We start from the raw sequence: 20,709 nt of genomic DNA on the forward strand, positions 1-20,709 counted from the left end.
GAGTAAGCCGGCCATGGTCCTGAACTCCCCCCCCCCCCCCCGCCGCACCAAACGCAACCATTAGGTCGAGAGATGAATGCGGATAGGTCCGACGCCCTGACCGATCGGCCCGCATTGCTGACCGGGTCTACGGGGGTGGGTGGGCAGTGTGTGTCGCCCGACCACGTGGGGTAAGCCGCCGTCACCCCCCCCCCCTCCCCCCTCCGGGGCGCGGACCGGCCATGACGGTGGCCTCTTCTTCCGAAATGGACCAACACGTCAAAGGGAAACGCCTGCCCTCCGCCGGCCAAGCAAGATTACTGGGTGCGTCACGTCCGATCTCCGGCGAGGCAGCATGCCATGTTTTGATGATGTTTGCTGCCGCCACGCCGGCGCTGCCGCCGCCCAAACGGGTATCAGGAGCGCCACGCCATGAGGAACTGGGCCAGAGGGGCACGCGCAGAGCCCATCCTAGGCGAGGCAGGAAGAGAGCGGATGAGCCTTGCACCCTTGCCGACGACGCCACGCCCGAGATCCGGCCCAGGGGCACGTTGGGGACCGGGCCCTGAAAGCAGCGCAGGCCGGCCCGGCAACACATTAGACGGAGGGGGCCTTGCGGCAAAACTATTGGACCGGACGAAGACGAAGGCGTGCCGACCCAGTTGGAAGAAGCTTCCACAGGAGTCTCCCAGAGAGCCGGAAAGGAGGAGCAGAAAGAAGGGCCTCCGAGGAGATCAGTGCTGGGGAGTGCATCAGGTGCCTACAGCCGTGTCTCGACAGTACGAGACGGCTCTATCCCTCATCACCCGGCGGCGACATCTGGCTCCGCGGACAACCGAACACTGGCGACAACATGCGCCTCTGTGTCCACCGGCTGTTGTCCCCATCCCTCCTGGACCAGAAGCTGCTGGTGCTCCAAACGCGTCCCTTGAACCCTCTACAGCGGACGGGCGTGGGCCATGTATGCCTGTTCTCTGCCGTGTATTTGGGAAGGGGGGGGGGGGGCGCTGGCCATGCGACCCTCCCGGCACTTTCTTGGACTCCCATAGGAGTCCAAAAAAGGGGACTCCCAGGAGCGGCTCCCATAGTAAGTTGATGTATCGCGCGGTTCGTCTACGTCTGAGTAATTTTTGTAAATACAGGTGACAGTCTGTGTTTCAACGGTTTACCGCAGAAGCGAGGCTGGAGGTGATTTGGTCAGGTGGCGACAGGGCACTCGCGCTCGGCGCGGGTGGGCATAATGACCGAGGCCGGTGACGCGCACTTCGGCGCGGTGGCTCGTTCATTGGCCTATGCCGGAGCTATCTTGGTTTAGCCATTGGAGGCGGCCATAAGGGTCCAGATCGTTTCGTTATTGCTCTCACGGGCCACGCGTCGAAGCCGGTGTGGCGTACGAGCTGCGGCCGTACATCTACGGGCGGTTTTCTTCGACTAGAGCGTTAGTATTTTGTCCAACTCGTCGGCTTGGCTGTTCCTTGCTTCCCTTATTTTCCCCAGTGATCAGGAACGGTACGCTCTCAACCAAGCCTCGTCCAGCTTACGTGTGCGGGATTATCCGCAATTACTCTCATTTCCCTTTGTAATTCGTTGCTTGACCTAGTTCGCAAGACTCCAGCCAGACTGACACCTCCCTTTGTCGATTCGCACCCAGCTGCCCCTTTAACGAAGGACGAGTCGCGCAGTAACGGTAATGACCGCGAAGAGTGATTAGTAGGTGCGAACGCACCCGAACAGTGTGCTAATGGTATGTTCAGTGATGCGGAGGAGCCAGACGACCGTAGTCCTGCCCTTACGCCGGTAAATGTTCGATTGGCAGCGCTACTCGAGGGCGCGGGCTCGCTCTTTTTCAAGATTATATCCAAACCCCTTGAATGGATCAATTTCTGGGATCACGCTCAGCAGTGAGCTTGTCATGTGGGCCTTGACACCTACCACCCGATCGCGCAATGCCAGGTAACGGCAGAATTTAGTGGCGAGAATTTGATACGTGCGGTGTCGCAATCCACGATATGGTCTATCTTGCCCTCTGACGACAAACTGGTCTTTAACGGGACCGCCGCCACCTGCCACAGACCACAGGCCATACCGGTGGAGGGCAAATACCAAGCGCCTAAAGCAATTCGATCCCAACCCGCCACAGATGGGTGGATCGGAAGGCAGACGATTTAACCAACAGCCAGCGGGACGGACTGCGCTGACCGACAGCCGACTCGTTTCGTTTTCTCTCGCTTGACCCCAGGCGTGACGGCATGAAAAGACATATGCTATGGCAGGACCAAGGACCAGTGGGGACGCCCGATATGCCGGATTATGTACGGTGGCAGCTGGGTCTATTCGTTGGTGTGCAATGCCTTGCGAGAAAACAGGATGCAGCCCATTCTCTTCCGACGTGGTTTATGCCAGGCCTTATGAGCTCTTGATGGCGGGATGTTCAGGACAGGTAGAGATACCGCCATCGACGCTCATGGGGAGGGCGGCAAGGAACCAGGCTGCCGGACAGGCCGGGTCCCCAAAAGCGCGCCGGCGGACGAGACCACAAGGCATGAACCCAGGTCATGCCGGACGCTCGCTGTTTTCCAAGGGCTCCACCGTCCCATCGGACGTACTGTCTGCCTCCAGGCCTCTGAGAGACGCGCCGTGGGGGTGCTGCCTTGCAAAGGTCACTCTGGCAGGCGGGGGCGAGGGCGCAGAAGCCCGGAGGCGACGTGTCCGTGCTGGACGAGGCGCTGCCTACGGCGCACGCGCGGCAGCGGAAAGCTGCGAGCGGTGGGCGTGGCCGAGGGAATGGCGTGCCATCCACCGTGGTCGAAACGCGGGGAGCGTTCTCCGAATAGGGAGCCGTCGCACTGGAGGTCAGGAGAGGGAACGAGGCGCCGTCCAGCTTCGGACACCTGATGTCGGCCCAGTAGCTACGTCGGTGCCATGCTGATAAATTAACCTGATCTGTTTTAAAGAGGGCATGCAGCATGGGGCAGCTTTCCTGAGTGTATCAAATGCGTTAAATAAATGCACTTTAGTTTGACGAGGATTTGCGCCGACGAGCCAATTACAATGCCGGGGAGCTGGATAAAACCGGCAGGGCAGACACCCCCGGGCGAGCCAAGAGGAGTGGGGCGACGTGGGTACCAGCGGATGCGCATACTTGGAGCGAGTGTGGTATGGCGCCAAATGCATGAGATTTGTTTGGATTAGTTAAGGCTGAGGAGGCTTCCAGGCTTGTTATCCAGCGGGCCCTTGCCGATGCGTTTTGCCGGTTGCGCGAGATCCCTTCCGATTTTGAAATATTATGGATGCATCTGGTTCCGTTTTTGCCCGTTTAAGTGTCGTCATCAGTTTTAAGGTGGAGGTGGGGTACCGTGTTTAAGGGCACACAGTCATGTACGGGGAGACAGCCGTTCATTGTGCCTGACAGGATCTACCATCCCGCCAATGCCTCGGCCACCCGCTTCATCCTAGGTCTGTGGCTCACATGAGTATAAGTTGATGTCGGCTGTACCAGAGCCACAACGTGCCGAGTTGTGCCCAATATCATCTGGCTCGTATGCTGACCAATAAACTCCTCATGCTCTTGTGGTGGGGAGGCGTGGCAGCAGCAGCCGGCGGCACACAAACATCCTGCGGCGGCTCGGCAGCAGAGCACGCGCCCCACCTAACCTTCCCCCCCCCCCCCCCTCTCCACACACGCACATACTTTGAAGCGAAATCTGTCAAGGCGTTCCAGTAGTAATCTTTGCTATCGTTCTCGCGCCTGTCACCTGGATACGATTTTTAAAAAGACACGGAAGGACCCGTTTGTGTATTTTACGATACCTTCAGCCAGAGCATTGATGTCAAAGGGAATGTTCCACATTTGTAGGGCGTTTTGAACTGAAATAACCATCGTGAGGACCTTTTGATGAAGTTCACGGTCATGTCATTTTTAAGACCCAAAACGATCTGGTTCCTGAGTTACACGCCTGCAAAAGTGCGAAAAGGTTATTTGGAGCCTATTTCAAAGCTGCCTCGGCGTTAATGACGTCATAGAAACGTCATGCGATCGCGCTCACACTACAGACTGTTTTCTGCTTATGGTCAAGACAGCGTGACCGCTGGTACATTCGCAAAAGCGATGATGCGGCACGTACGATGCAATGCGCGGAAGATGATTGACTGTTAGCAAGATTTCGCTGCTGAATGCGTGTCGCGAGCTTCCGTGTGTTTCGAGGTATTCCTCAGGTCTAGCTGCCAGATGTTGCCAGGTTTTGCTGTTGTCACAAACCATTTCATGACGCCATCAAACAATGACTTAATTTGGCCCAGTTTTACAAACCTTCAAATTTTGCTACTTCGCGTCGTTTTTGAACCTTGAAAGCTTACCAATAGTTACAATAAGCTTTTCCCATAATATCTAATGCCAAACTCAATATCTTCAAACGTGGAACATTCCTTTTAACCCGCGCCGGCCGGGCGTCTGAGACAATCCCGCACGGCCGCAGGACTGACAAAAGTGTGCCAAAAGTGCAAAAAGTGCAAAAAGTAAAAGTGTAAAAGCTCGCGTTATGGAAACCGGCGAAGCAGGGTAAGAGTCAAAATTGTTGACCTTCAGACCTTTTTATTCATTTTGCCTACGCTGGTGTAGAAATATCTATGTGAGATAATAAAAACAGTCAGCTGATACAGCAGAATCACGTGTTTCGTTGCGAACATCGAAACATGAAAAGAAAGTTAATCAGCAAGCCATAATTGTCCTTTGCATGCTACGTAGCATGCAAATCTGATGCTACCTGTGATACTTGCCATGTATAGCGCAAAGTGTTAATTCAAACCAGCTTCTGGGGCCCCAACCAACTTCCATGCTGGGCTGGCCCCCTCAATGCCGATTCCTCCCCCCCCCCCCCACTTTTAGCTGGAATATAACAAAAAATGTGAAAAGTTAACTTTAATACAAAACCATCTCCTTTGGGCTTGATTTATTGACCATGACATATGGCCTGCTGCCTTACCCTAATTATGCATACAAAATGGCATTCCTGTCTTTATGCCACCATCACACAAACTAAATTGATTTCTACTATTAATGTAGGCTGATTACAAGGAAGGCTGTCTGCATTCACAACTTGCATTTAATGTATACAGTGATTATGTCAAGGATTCCACCAGGAAAATTTTTCAATGCAATGTTAGTAAAAACAGCAATAAAATATACCATATTGGCATGCACGCAAATGTCATGCTCACAAGTGCGAAGAAACTTTACACATGACTGAACACTGTAGAACAAATCACTTCCAGAGCTTTCCTGTTGCGGTGGAGGTGTTCTCATCAGCAAATAGTCAACATTGTCCTCAGAGACAACCAAATGTCAATCTGTCACTGACCACAATATAACAACGTCTCGTCCTATTGCACTAAAAGTATTGGTAAAAGGGTAGATGGCGATGAAACCTGTATCCATCCTACCTCCCTCCTAAATGCTTACATTTGCCATAGCATCTCACTCCTCACTTTCCATCGCCTTCCCATTGCCTACATCATTAGCTGTCCTAATTTTCCAGCAACCAAAATTTATGTTAGCAAATTGTTGAACTGTTGATAGTTGTTTAAATGCTGAAAAAAACACCGGTGAACTAATTACTTTAAAAGCATGGGCATATATTTCTGAAGAAAGGTTGGGGGAGCAGTGACAAGATTCGCAATCTTCCCCTCAAAATATGGATGTCCACCAGATTAGCACACTTCTTCACAAGCTTAAGCGGAGATGGAGCCCTGAACTGAACAGGAAACTAGGCACTGCTCTGTTTTGTAGATATATGTGACTGATACCCACTCTCAATCAGGACAAGGATAAAAATGGCATAAATCGGCACTTTAGAGCCATTATCACCTCCTGCCACTCCCTCTCTTGGGGAGTGTCGTCACACTTCAATATCGAACCCACGGTTCAATTCATAGGTAGGAACGCTGGTCACTTGTGACTGCTGCAGTGAGTCAAACGCCTTTTCTGTCTCTTGCAAAGGCGGTCTGGATCATCACAGGTCAATTTATACCTTGATCGAATCAGCTCGCCGACTTACTCTATATGATTTCGCCGTGGCTGTTACTTAAATTGTCTAGCAAAGGTATTTTTGGCACCAAGCTGCTTGTAAACGCATCCATTTTTGTCGCCGATCTCATCCCACAAGTCGGAAGAATTTACCACCCTTGCATGGCCGGAGAGGAAGTTGACTTTCTCTGGGATCTCCAACTTCCAGACGTCGCATGAGAAAAACAAAGATACCGTTTCAAAAGTAACGTCAAATCGGAAAGAATGCACCGCAAATTTTTGGCCTCAGATCAAACGTAAGGTCACCAGGGGCCATGAAATGTCAAAAACGGTCGTTTTGATGAATGCAGTTAAAGCCTATGTAAACGCGTCAAGACACGTATTGAGGGCACGGGAATAAGCGTTAAGACCGACTGTGGTGAGTCCGTTCCGGCCAGTTATGTTCCCCCACATGGACACCGTCAGATCAGGTTACCGTTCTAAATTAATCTACCAAGAGCCTACAAGAACGATAGTTTTCTTTACAATGTGCTTCTGACTAAGTTTGCTTTATGATATGCACCCGTGAGAAAAAGTATTCCAGACACAAAATGTTATTTTAGAGTGACCTAGAGGTCATCTGAGATCAACTTAGGTCAAATTCATGAACCATCCAAATTAAAAAGATTTTAAGTGCCAACCGGGTCTATGTGACCAGTACAACACTGGTTTAAGTCATAACTATTTTGTTGAATACCTACAGGTACCCAGTATCGCATAGTTGTTGCCTACATTATGCGTAGTCCCTTCGACGCTTGGCAATGCATTTGCAACAAACTGGGAACAGGTACGCTGGCACATGAAATTAGACGTCATCGGCTTCACAAACACGGTAGGGAGGTGGTTACACGCGTCGCAGTCGTTCATCTAGCCCCTCCACTATAGGAAACACGGGTAATTGACCTTCAATGACCTTATATGAACTTGCATGACCTATTGTAGCCTCATCATGCGTTATAGGTATATCTGAAAAATGCTTGCAATGGTGTATGCCAGTGCTGCGTCCAAAGTTACCTAAGAAATCTTACTATCTGAGCTCAGCACGTGCTTTTCAGAGGGCACCCACAGAAATAGGTCGCGACCTGGTTCAAGGTCATGTGTTCTGTGTTTATATGATGGTTGTGCATGCAAATCAGTAGTCTTTTTTCGCATACAACACCGAAAATTAAAAAAATGCATAATACCAACTTACATTACTTTCGAAGAAATAGCAAAAAATAACATGGCTTAACGTTAATAAACGCACAATTTTTGAAAAATCTGAAAAAACAAAAATTGCAGGTTTTATCATCTCCTATTACTATACCAAGTTTTAGCATTGGTGAATGACACAAAAGGTTTTGTGTGATCAAAATTTCTCAAAGATTCGCCTCTTTGACCTGACCAAGGTGACTGATTTCAGTGGATCAAAACTTGAAATGCGCATAAACGACGTTAAATTAAAAGATAAACAAATATTGGAAGTTTCGTGCGACTGCGAGCGTTCGTTTTTGACCTGTGCTCGAAAAATGTTGGGGGAAGTCAACTTCTCCCCACCGGTCGGGCGCGAGGTAAGCCCACGATGCTTATCATATCTGTCATTCAGCGATGGGTATATGTCTTACATCAATTCAAACCAGAGAAAGAGAAATTGTTTATATACACCAATCAGTCGCTGCGAACAGTTGTGCCTCAAAACGATCACCCTCCGCATTTTGGTTAAGCCGTGCGTCATAAAAATCTGCCACCGTCACTCGCAAGCAGATCATAATATATCTCAGCAATAATGGATCTGGATAACGCTTGGTCTAACCGCGACCACAGCTTCGACGTCGCACAACCCTAGTACCTCCAGCCAAGGAGCGCCAGACCTTGGTCATGCGGGCGATAGACACGGCATTTCATACTCCCCGTCTTATTTCCGAGCTTGTGACTATGTGCTCTCCGGACAGCGGTGCTCCCTCGCCGCAGCACGCCACCAGGCGAGGTCCCCACGCAGACCGTTGGACCTGGGCGCGCCGCGGCGGCTCGAGCCGCAACGGCGCGTCCAGGGAGCGTGCCGCGGCGCTCAACTACCGATGCACGGCTGCATGTAGCCGAACCAGTAGCTGTCGCAGAACTGCGCGTGGATGCTGTAGGGGCCGCAGTGGTGGATGCGGGCCTGCTCCTCACAGGAGCAGGGCGGCGCGTGGCCGACAAACTGCGTCTGGCAGTACCTGCAAACCCGAGAGATGTGAGCGAACCGTGGTGACCGAACAGGTGTGAGATATGACGGCATGACAGAACGCAGGGCATCCTACATGACCTGCGAGCCTCGGGTTTTCAACTAAACGCGGCGTGACCCCGCTACTGCGCTGGCGACCAGGACCGAGCGCCGCCTGGTCAGTCCGAGCCGCCGGGCTCAGGCGCTCACTTGGTTCCGTAGACTTCGAGCGTTTTGTTGGAGCACTCCCAGTCGTTCATGCAGTCGTAGAAGTTGCCACTTGGGGAGCCTGCGTCTATCCAGTATTGGATGGACATGCCGTACGGGCCGCAGTAGACGCCGTTCAGGCAGGTTCCCTTGGCCGGCATGCTACAGTTGCCGGCGCTGCCTGTGCGACCGCCCGAGTTCTGCCGAGGAACGTCAGGCCCTGTCGCGTCATGCCGGCACCAACAGGCAGCTACCGGCGTGCTCACGGCCACCACAAGCCTGCCTGCAGCCACTGGGCCGTGCACGGGAATGGTTCGAGGCTGGATATGTCAGTGTTCTCAGAAACTCAGGAGAAAATCAGCTGACAGTATGTACCCCAGAAGCTGGTGACCCCGATTATTCTCGCCAAGGGCACTTGATTTGGAATAACTCATGCCTATGAATTATGCACCAGTTTACGATGAGTGTAATATCACCAAACAGATTTAACAGCTCACAGATCAGGCAGTGTTCAAAATTTCCCCAAAGAAACATTTTTCAATGTCACGTTGTTTCCCAAAATGACAGTGGTCACGAGGTATACCTAAGATACAGTCACACGAGGTAGTCTACCATAGCAACTCGAGTACTGAAATCGGTTACTTAGCACACTTGATCATACTCACTTAACGACGAAAACCACAACATGTCAGACAAACTGCCATAGAACATTCGAATACGCACCAACAGAAATCGTTACTATTACCAAACCAAACTTAATCGATACTGTCTACAGTGACAAAAATTGACCCTATTTATTTAGCCCCCACAGGGACAAAAGTCACGAGTTTACCACACACACCTATCAAGCCACCATTCATGCTTCTTTAGATCAAAGCCTGGACTCGCTCCCATTCCCGAAACCCACGCAGGCGCACAACATGACCAGCAGTCACAACCAGGACGTCGATGAGCGGGGCGCCACATGAGATGGCATGCGGGCCGAGATTCCCACCGCGCAGATGCATTCCTTGCAGTGCTCTTCGATGGAGAGCACGCCCTGCTGCCACAGCAGGGCCACCACCACCAGCATCAGCGTCTTCAGCATGTCTTGGGCTCGGTGTTCACTCGTGTCGGGACGTGGCACTGTGTGGGATGAGGCCTCCGAGGCTGACCTTAAGTAGTGGCGCCCACCTGTTGCCGGTGGGTCGGCTCTCATGAGCGACAGCTGTCGCCGGTCGCGCGGGACTGACCGTGCTCACGGCTGTGACGGGCCCACGCCGAGACGTCGGAAGCGAGGGGAGGGGCGGCCGCGCCCTCACGACACCGGTGGGTGCAAACACATGTCCTTGCCGCCCTTCCTCTGCACAAGCAACCCCTATAAATTGATCTCAGGCATAAGTCAGTTCGCTTGTCTAATATTGGACCAAAATTTGTCCTCGTTCCACAAAGCTGGTCGTGACCATTCCAACCGCAGACACTTCACAGCGTCGCATTCCGCCGAGCGAAGAGACGGCTTCCTTCGCTGCGGTAGTGCCGCCTGTTGCGGGAGTATTGGAGGTTTCCATTTCCATTACTCGAGGTTTCCCTGCGTAAGACTGCCTGTGGTCAATACACCCGTTACCCATGGAGTTGTATCTATACAAGCCCGCTACTTCTCCCCATACAGATGCATCCTCGCGTTACGCGCTTGGTTGCATTTCTCCAGCAATTTAATTCAACATCATGAACCATTTTCAAAAAGGCTTACACTTAAGACTACCTTTTGCATAAGTTCTTGTGAAAATGATGTAAATGGAATGTATTATGATAAGAAGCGTGCACTCTTTTTGAACCATCCACGGGACATTTCGTAAGCGTCTTACACATACCGTACCCATGCAAGTAGTTATCCCGAAATTTGTGCCCAATCCCAACTGTTACCCATTTTAGATCGGTACTTATAGGTTTACCCCTTCCATGAAGTCCCTCAACTGAAATGTTTTTAAGTGCTGTCAAATTGGCATTAAAAGAGGTGGAACAAATGAACTTAAACTCTCATTGAGCGCTTCAATATGCCATGGCTCACGTGAAGAATAACGCTGCCTTTTTGACAGCGTAACTAGCTAGTATTTTTAAAAAAATGAACCCATGACACATTGCATTTTATACCCACCTTTTATCTGATGTTTATACCTAAAACGTAGCATTTTATATCCACCCTTCATGTCATGTCTATACTTAAAACGCAGCATTTTATATCCACCCTTCATCTGATGTTTATACCTAAAACGTAGCATTTTTTATCCACCCTTCATGTGATGTCTATACTTAAAACACAGCATTTTATATCCACCCTTCATCCGATGTCTATTGCTGCGTTCGTAGTATTACTTACGGGACCTTTTGTAGTCTTCTTGGCCTGTCAAGGGGCGCCAAGCCATATCATTGTCTAAACTTATTATCGGGAAGGAGCGCGGAATTTATGTTCTGAAAATTTTTCGACCCAACCAACCCCAAATACCTGAAATATCCACACTCCTGCCCTTCTGCCCTGCTCACTTCTGGTGTAGCCTTAAGGCCGAAGGCCGCAAGGCTATAGCCTAAAATGCTGATATAATGTAATTACCACCAGGTGGCGCTTGTCGTACGCTCTGCCCGTGTTAAGGCCAAGCTTTGTAGAGTTATTACTTCGCGAAAGAAAAATATCCTGTTGGCGGAAGGCAATCATATGAATCGGGATTATGCTTTGGGATTTTCTTAGGATATTTTACACACAAACTGTTTTGGGTGGCACCAATCGCCTCAATTGAACTTTCATAATTACCGTAGGATTTACATGACCACGGATGATATTTCGATGATGAAGAAGTTGATATATTTTGAAAAAACAGCCGAACGCCTTAAACTTTTTGTGTCAGGATAATGAGACTCCACTTTCTCCTTGTCCAGACATCTCTACATGCGAGTTGAGTCTAACCACGTCCAACCCTCAACGGGAAAGCATTTTGCGATACATTTTGCATACAGCTCGTGCGCACAAATCTACTAGCGTACTCGAGGAGGATTTAACCAACTGTGCTATGAGGAACCTGTTTCAGGTGTCCATTGCGATACCTGTGCTTAATGCGCCCTTCTCGTATTCTAATGCCCTACCTATCCCATGACCTCCATGCCCTAACCATGCTCACAAAACTGCGTGAAAGGTGGTGTGTACATACTGTGTGCATAGGGTACCTAAGCTGCGCACAATCGCGCAGAAGTGATGGTGCGGTTTGTAACGACTACTACGACTACCAGGCGAAGCGTTTCAGGTGCAATGCTGCACGGCCGGCCGTGGCACCGGGCCGGAAAATACCCTCAGGCGTCAGCAAAGGTGACAGCAGCAGGGTGGCACCCACCCAGCGGCCCAACTCTGCACTGCTTCCGGTCAGGAAGTGGTGCCGACGGAAACGGGTCCGATTTTTCTGAGACAGCATCCTACCCGCGCCCCACATCGACACGGTACGCTTTGTTGACCGCATCTGCATTGCTAGCGCGACTAAGACATTCATTTTAGCGTACGCTCAGCGCACTTTAACTGATATGGAGGTATATGTTTAACTGATATGGAGGTATATGCTGCTTTGTCCATAAATCTGCACCATATACGTAAAGCAGCAGTTCTACTAGATGACCTGCTATGGCCATACTCACCGCAGATATGTGACTGCATGTGCGGGCTCACGCCCTAGATTCTCTGGCTGGGAAACATGCCGTGTCGGCGTAGGTATGGGCTATCGCGTGTGACAACATAATGCATAATTGATCCATTAGGACACGTACCATAATTCATCGTGCGTTACCCTGCAGTTAACACTAATAAAGGGACTTCCGGTATATATGTAGGCGCAATTGTTTACACTGCAAATACGGTTTTCGGTATGCGTCATGACAAAACAGACCAAGTTAGCCTAACGCACCAGGTTATACGTGGTTTTGTCCCTACCTACTCATGTTCGATACGCAAGACTTTTAGATATCTAGAAACAACATATTTTTCACAATATTCTACCATTACCTTATGCAGGCCGTGGATCACGTTTATGACCGAAGGTGGCCTAGTGTGCGGTTATCTAAATGGCCCGCCCCAATCCATATAGAAAGAATCCTTGTTACGCGGTAAGGTCAGTCGTCATCATGGGTTCGTGGCATATTGAATAATAAGAATGTTGCACACATAGGATGTAGACCGACGACCTGCAAATATGCTGCGTGTTGTTACGTGAACGGCGCCATGTCGACATGACTCCGTATGTCATGATGGACATGGTATAAAATGGATGCGTCATTTAGGTTGACGCTAATTCTCAATTGCTTCTGCTATTGCATCTGAAGGTATATGAGAAAAAATAAAGATTATAAAAAATATACCTGGCAATTAATAAGTTGTACTAGAGTTGGTCATCGTGTAGCACTGTTAAATAACGTGTACCAAAATATCTCAAGAACTTACCACAACTGAAAAGGTGAAAAATCATATTAAAAGTGAGCAAGTCTATCTTACAGGGTAATACTCAAAGCAACTCTTCATACTTCCAACAGCTGTTTGTCATCGGGATATTTCCAGGCATTTTCAAAAAAGCCGTGATTAAGCCCATCTTTAAAGGTGGGGGCTCTCAATTTGTAACTAATTAAATACCTATTGCTATTTTTCCGTTTATGTCCAAAATTCTCCAAAAACTTATGTATCACAGACTGATTCTTCACATAAACCAAAACCGCGCAATTCACCAAAATCAGTTCGAATTTCAAAAGAGCAAAAGTACCTACATACCAACTCTTCTTCTCCAGGAAACCATTGCCAAGGCTTTTGAAAACGGAGGACATGTGCTAGGTTTGTATTTATATTTTTTAAAAAAAACATCTGACTCTGTTAACACAAACCTTCGTCTACGTAAACTTACTTAATATGGTAGTTCGATGAAAATCTCATGAAATCATTTCTTCTGATTTGCTTGGCAGAACTCAATGTGTAAAAATCAGGAATTATCCATCATCGTTCAAAAGCGTAACAATGGGTGTACTCCAAGGATCAATTCTGGGTCCAATTCTGTTCCTATTGTACATAAATGACTTGCCTTGATTAAGCAGTAACATGATTTTCCTCTCTTACGCTGATGATGCTGCAATTTTTTTCAAAAATAAAAGTATTGTGGAACCTTAGAACAATGTCAATACGCTTTTGCTCCTAATGGTCTCCTGGTTTAGTGCCAATTCTGTCTCACTGAACGTATCAAAAACATCTTCACAGCATTACGCTACCTTTTCTTCGCATTTCCAACTAAATGGACCAATTAACAATTCACCTATCGAAGAGAAAAAAGAGATCCAACACCTTGGTCTGCTCATTGACAAATCGCATGAAATTTACGCGCCACGTTAATTTTGTTGCAAGTATATTAACTAGAAACATTGGAATAATAAGCAGGGTTAGGTGCTTCATTGATAAAACAACGCCACATATACTCTATAGCACTTTGATTTTTCCTCATCTAAATTACTGCTGCTTGATTCGGGTGTAAATTATGCTTCTCAACTAGATCGGTTTCTAATTTTGCAAAAAAGAACTGTGCGTCTGATAGAAAATGTGTATCCTCCACAAAGCTCCGAGTCAATCTTTAAGCGATACAAAATTTTGAAATTATCGAATATCTCTAAATCCCAAATGTTAATTATAATGCACAAATTTCTAACTTCACAGCTTCCTGCATGATTCGATTTAATATACAAGCTTTCCGAATCAAATGAAATGGATTAAGAGGCGAGTAAAACATTTAGACTAACCTTTCTCTACTCGCAATTATAGACTATTTGCATCTTGCCTTGGCCCTAAGCTGTGGAACGACGCTATGGTTTTATATTTTCCAAGAATGACTGATATCTCTGCTTAAAACCATCGTTAAGAACATCACCCGCAAGCATTTCGTGAATGCATCTAAACGTAACCAACATACTTGAAGATATTGCAATCCTTTGCGCCGCACGTATGTAACCCACTTCATATTTAACCTCCCTCATGCTTCATAATCACGTTCTCATGTAGTTATAGCCATGCACATGTACTCAAATTCATGGCCCGGCCCCGGGAGTTCTTCCAGCAACAGGCTCGGCTTAGCTGGGTGGACTCCCTGGATATCCAGCTCAAAGAGCCCAGCACGAAAATGACCAGGTAATTGCCCCCCCCCCCCGACTTCTGTGGCTGTACAGCCCTTACTAACGCTGTGAAGGAGTGGTTGTAGCTTATTGGGTGGTTGTAGCGGGCTGTCATTAGCTGACTTTGGCTAATGACTACTTTAAGCTTCCCCATGTATGCTTTGTCTTTGCCTATTGCATAACACTATTCCTCCGGGTCTGCACCAACTCCTCGCCTGCTTCTTCATGTTTGTTTCCTCTTCCTAGCTGGGAGTGCCGCGACTTGATTTTATGTTTTCCGGTGTTAACGCACGGTTTATTGCGTCGCTGGAATAGATGGAGGGGCACTCCTGGTTACCTGTTTTTAAGTAACGGTAAAGAAAAAAGCAAGCAAACCATGGGGCTCAAATAACAATCCACAAGCTGATAAATCATTAGTTCAGAGCTGTCATACTGAGTTATTGTCATTTAATGTATCAGGAGGTACTGGTTCAAAGGAGTGTTCCACATTATTATGGGTTTTTGACCTGAAACAGCCATCTTGAAGGCCTTTTGGTGCTGTTCACAATCATACTCTTTTTAAGACCTAAGTCCAGCTACTTTCGTAGCTACACGCCCACGAAAATGGAGGAAGGTATATCGAAGAGAATATTTCAACTTTACTCTGGGTTTCATGACGGCATAATGGCATAATTAAAATCCTGCCATTCCATAAAACATGCAGCGATCAAGGCCAAGCAATACAATTGTTTAAGCGTTCATATCTGGCGTTTGTGAGCGCGATTTCCAGATAAAATAGCCATCAGCTTGTTCTCAACCAATGTTGTGCAGGGTACGGTGACGCAATCAAACCATGACTTGCTGGGAGCATGTTTACTAAACAGATAATTGTGCTATCTAGAGCATTCTTTTCCACTTAAAAATCATACCATTAGTTATAAAGGAACGTGCTTCATCACCTATTTTTTAATATCTCCAAATATGAGATATTCCGTTTGAGTGACTTTACAGAGCAATCATTGGTTGCATTGACCGCACAGTAATTTCGACTTTTTGAGTAATACTGTTAACTTCATAGCCAATGTTTTCTCGATAACGTCGCTCTATCAGTACCTAATGGTATATTAAATGTCGAAAACTGCGCGTAAGGACTCTCAATTCATCATGTTAAAATTTCATGGACTGAAGTCCTTTTGGCTTTCTGGCTTATATTAAGTATAAACTCGTGAACGTTTCGTTACTGAGATACCAACAGCATCTCCTTGCAGCCTGCTTGGCCCTTGGCAGCCTGCTGTCTTGCTCACGCACTTAGTTACGCTCACTTGCGAGGCTTTTTAGAAACACATTGAGGAAAAGCTGGCCTTACCTACTTCAGATTAGTAACGGTTACAGAGGCCAGGAAACGTGAAGATCGGATGGGTCTGCACTGTCTCTCAGAAAAAGCACATCGCCAGGCGACGAGTGTTTGCGTGATTATTGTCTGATTCGAACATACCTGCGTGCTCCAGAACTTTTTTTTTGGGGGGGGGCGGGGGCATTCCAAATCGAGCGTGCAATTATTGCATTTCATTAACCGGAAATGGTTATACAGACGCCCTCTTTATCCTCTCGGTAACCGGAACTTTGCCGATGAGTCACGTCCGTGCGCAGCGGGCCGGAAGTGAGCGGATCGTTAAGGCAACGACTTGGTAAAGACGCTGCAGTGTGCTGTGTTGCGTCAACAAAACGGTCCAGCATCCCGTATATTTGTCTTCAGCATGTAAAGCAGATATGAAGCGGACGCTACGCTGCAGACAAATTGCAACTTAGCATGATGCATAAAATATACTAGGATGACAAGGAGTATGCAAGCATAACAACTCACGACCCATCGCTACAGACCACGTAAACACTTCCCTTGTCGCGCACCCACGACACGCGGATACTGCTTGTAATGTTTGTGGTGCATCACCAAAGAAGAAACTAGCATATCGCAAAGCGCAGGCTGAGCTTACCATACTGGCTTGCAGTGTCAAAACCATATTAGTCTCTCCCTGAATCACCTTGATGTTTCCAGTTTTAGGGGATACAACTGTTGTTGGCTTAGCATTTCACTTGAACAGAACAAAGCATGTAACCATGACATGAGGTTCACAAGGACACGAATAGGTAAAAACATCACATAATCTTGATCCTTACAGCCCAAGTCCCAAGTCGACGCATTACAGATAGGACCACAGCTGTTGTTATCAACGCTTGACAACGGTGACAAGACATCTCACGGTGGCTAGCAGGTACAATGGTGACATTTATCACTGCAAAACATTCCGATACGCAACCTCAAAAAACCGTCTTAATGTCAACAGTTACAATGCACCTGCACATGAACTTGAGGTAAATATTTAGCAACCTTGCGACACAGCAGCGAAAATGGAAGGCCACAAAACGCTTGAACATTGTTACTGAGTCACAGATCGGGACTTCACACGCTGGCACTTCCCCTCAGATGCACCGGGCACGATGGCAACACATTCCTACCAATTTAATATATCGCTTACTACTGGAACTTGATCTCATGTAAAGGGGTTGAGCTTGCGGGATCAATTTTGTCAACTTTATATAGCTTTTTGGACGGAGATGACTGTGATTCCATTAAAGCTGCCAAGCCAGCCAAATAAATGCACATCAGCATAAATCGACATTTGTGTGGAATGACTGACCTGCTACCTGAAACCGGTCTAATGCAAAAACTACTGGTACACCACTGATGTCCTGACCGCCCATAAACCCACGACAGAGCCGAACTTACGGAAACCCAGCGTAAAGATGGCTAAGGTTTTGACAATGCAGTTTTATGGACCTGTAGCACGTGTAATTATGTCCCAATTTCAGAGATAGTCCCTGCTGCATCCAAAAACGTGCGAAAGAGATGGCTGGCCTGGACTAGCCGCTCGCCGCTGAGGCGCGCCAGCCATCTTCCGCAGACGGCCCGGGCGCACCTTGTTTTGTTGCCGGCCGAGTTTAATGTGTCTGCAGCCCGGTGCGGCCGACGGTTCACCGGCGCTGGGCACGCTGTGTGGGCGGCTGGTGGAGCTGAGAGCCACAGCCGAACTGAGAGGGACGCAAAATGGCCGCCGACCTCGGTTCTTCGGCCAGCCGTGGCAGTTGCGCCTACCTCTCACGGGCACGGACCGAGGCCCCGGGGTGTCCCTGATCCGCGTGGAGTCCCCACCTTCCGCCGCCCTTGACAGCGCTCGCTTTCCGCCAGTGGCTGTCTGCAACGCACGGACCCAGCGACCGCCCATAAAGTCGGGCTCATGGTTGTCGCAGCGCCCGGGGGCATGAGCAACATACACCTTTGTCCCGCCGACCAGGCCAGATCAATACGGGGCACAGAGGGGCAGCAGGGCGTAGCCCGTGTGACCCTTGCCGGTCTCCAGGCCGACAGGTGACTTAGCACTGCCTGCGGTCCGTGCGCAGGGGACCTGAAATCCACCCAACAACGGACCGCTGCATCAACGCGAACGGAACGGTCCAGCACCCCTGCACCGGGACAAAATGGCGACGGCGCGGCGTCGGCAGCTGGCCGGGGAGCAGGCGTCGGACCCGGGCGCTGCCGCAGCGACCGTTGAAAGGTGTCGTCCGGGCCAGACAGCGCTGCCGGGTCGGCGGCTCGCCAGTGCCGGCCTCCGCGTCTGGCCATGTGGCAGCCCCCGCCGCCGCTGCGGCCGCACAGCCATGGTAAGTGTCACCCGACCGGGGATGTCCGCTGCATGACAATGAGGACTGGGAATTGTGCACTGATGCCGAGGACATTTTATCATCGGAACGCGACATGGGGGGATTTCCAGCCTACGTCCATGTCAAATTCGAAACAGCTTTGCCCTTTTGTGGCCGTTTTCACCGAGCATTGAACACGCTAAAATTTGATTTTACATTGAAATGCGCATAGAAATACACGGGTAGCAGCGACAGCCCCAGAGAATCGCGTGGTCTCGACGTGGGGTTCGGGGTCATATATATTCCCATTAACGCTAGCGGATAGTTACAGCTGCTCAGCTATGGACCGTAACTAAGTGGAGGCTTTAATTTCCAGGTATAGCATGCGGTGTGGAGTTTTTCATCCAGTCAACGTGATTGGCATTGAAGGTTATAGTGTACCATACAGTGAACAAATGATGATTAATAAGCGCACAGAAAAGGTCGAGCAATGAAAAGCGATCCTGCTGAATTTAAGCTTCAGGGTTTACAAAGTGCCCTAACAACAACTCACGTGGGCTTTCCTGGCTGTAATTGTGATGCAAACTCGAAAAGCTCTGATGAACTTTTTGTGCGGCCTTGTTTACATATTTGCCTGATCGCATTTCGGACAAACTGTTAGATAAATTATAGCCTACCACAAAATTTAAGGGGATCCCGGCGCACAATTTTAAGTTCCGTTAGACACACAAAGCGTATAGCCAAGTTTCCCGTGGAGCGATTTTGCTCATTATCTGAAAGGAGATCACATGGGTCTTCTGGGCTGCAACCACCCGCTACTCCTCTCGTCCTACCGGTATGAAGTTATCAAGCCCAGCCAAGCGCGCACGGACCGACTCAAAAAGATACTCTGCAACAACAAGCACCCGTGGTTGGACCACCCTCTCTTTGGGACAAATTTTCGTGAGGAGTTTGCCAATAGCATGAACCCGGTAATCATGCAGAGGCCTGCATCGAGCACAGGCGGCTGCTCGGCCCCCGGGGCTTGTAGCGGGCGCATCAAGCTCACAAACATCAACCCGCTGCAGCGCACGAGCGCCCGCTACGACTTCATGACGTCCAGGCCTCCAGGTCCGAGCTGCCTGACCCCGGGCGCCAAGATCGTTACGCCGAACCACGAGAACATGCACACCGCCTACCGCTACGAGACCCGGCTGTCGGAGCAGCAGCGACCCGTGGTGGAGACCGGCGACTTCAAGACCAACTACTCGAACCCCATCCTGGGCACGTCGTTCCGCTACGAGTACGCGCGGCCGCGGCCGGCCGGCGCCGCCGTCAAGCCACTAGCTGACCCGGTACACCAGATGTACGCCTGCCACCGGCAGGGCGCCGCGGAAGCGCCGTAGGTCGCGCGGCTCGAACGCGCCGCATCTGCGGGGAAGCGCGGCACGGTTCTGCGTGGGCGTTACGTCAAGATTCTGTGGGAATGCAACGCCACGTGGACAGATCCGCTTGCATCAGCGTCATACACTGTGGCATGCTTAAGATGTGTATGCGTGGTGCTTGTTTCTGAGGATGCTTGCCTTTATTTGATCAGTGGAATGTGCTTTGATAATTAATTTGACAAGGTACTGAACTTACTACCTGGCTTTTACATGGCTTCTTGGCACTTTCTATACGACTAAATTACAATGGAAGTGAAAACGCAACACAAATGAAACGATGTACAAACGGCGTGCTTCTAAAGAAGCACAACAGATATTCATGTGAATAAGCCCCATTTTAAGTGCTCAACTTTGTTAAGTAAGAATATCAGGTACGTCAAGCTGCCTCTTTTGAACTGGAGGTAATCGATCAGAACAGGGAAACAATCAGTGCATAAAGACTTAACAATTATCTATAGTTGACAACTATTAATTATCTAACAATTATTTCAAATTTCTAGGAAAACGCTCACACCGTGATCAGTGCTTAATGGTTTATTATGGCCCAGCGGGACATGCGCAGTTCGCCTGAGCTTCTAAAAGGTTGTAGCGCTGTCCGTTTCTTTGCTGCTCCTTTTACGAGAACAACCGTTTGACATTGTCTAGTCGCCGTTATATTGAGGTTCATTCAAAAAGGTTGGTGAGTGAGTAGGAACGCCAACGATGCACTTGCAATACAAACCGTCAGAGCCATGGGATTTAAATAAAGAGAAGTCCACTGGCGTGTTTCTCTCATATCCATGGTAATGCTGCAGCTGTTTCAGTGTTTTACCTGACTGGCGACTTCTTGGCTGACATATCTACGGTGTTTCAGTGCACGTTTTTGGGCAGAATGTAGCCATTTAGTGACTGCATCTCAAACAGCAAGCGTTGCAGTTTCAAATCCGCAAGATCAGCAGGGAGAGGAGATAGGTTCGAGTGTCCGTGTCATGCTCCGCTTTTTCACTTTTAACTTCAAATGAGTCATAATTGAAAATGTGTCGTGT

The 20,709-nt window shown here is 48.9% G+C and overlaps 1 protein-coding gene across 1 annotated transcript; it reads right to left on the minus strand.

Moving 5' to 3' along the window:
- Positions 1 to 7,918: 7,918 nt before the first annotated feature.
- On the minus strand, positions 7,919 to 9,546 carry LOC119110529 (invertebrate-type lysozyme-like). The gene is made up of 3 exons (XM_037234393.1): positions 9,424 to 9,546; positions 8,433 to 8,629; positions 7,919 to 8,235 (listed from the first exon to the last, which is right to left on the minus strand). The coding sequence occupies exons 1-3, from the start codon at positions 9,514 to 9,516 to the stop codon at positions 8,088 to 8,090; spliced, it is 438 nt and encodes a 145-aa protein (XP_037090288.1). The 5' UTR covers positions 9,517 to 9,546; the 3' UTR covers positions 7,919 to 8,087.
- Positions 9,547 to 20,709: the final 11,163 nt, after the last annotated feature.

Source organism: Pollicipes pollicipes, unplaced genomic scaffold, assembly GCF_011947565.3.
Source record: "Pollicipes pollicipes isolate AB1234 unplaced genomic scaffold, Ppol_2.1 Scaffold_7231;HRSCAF=8579_pilon_pilon_pilon, whole genome shotgun sequence".
Classification (NCBI taxonomy): Eukaryota; Metazoa; Arthropoda; class Thecostraca; order Pollicipedomorpha; family Pollicipedidae; genus Pollicipes; species Pollicipes pollicipes.

Coding starts and splice junctions, on each gene's coding strand:
- LOC119110529 (XM_037234393.1), bottom strand. CDS start 9,516: ATGCTGAAGACGCTGATGCTGGTGGTGGTGGCCCTGCTGTGGCAGCAG. Junction 8,630..9,423: donor GCAAGGAATGCATCTGCGCG/GTGGGAATCTCG, acceptor GTTCCTCGGCAG/AACTCGGGCGGTCGCACAGG. Junction 8,236..8,432: donor CTCGAAGTCTACGGAACCAA/GTGAGCGCCTGA, acceptor TCGGGTTTGCAG/GTACTGCCAGACGCAGTTTG.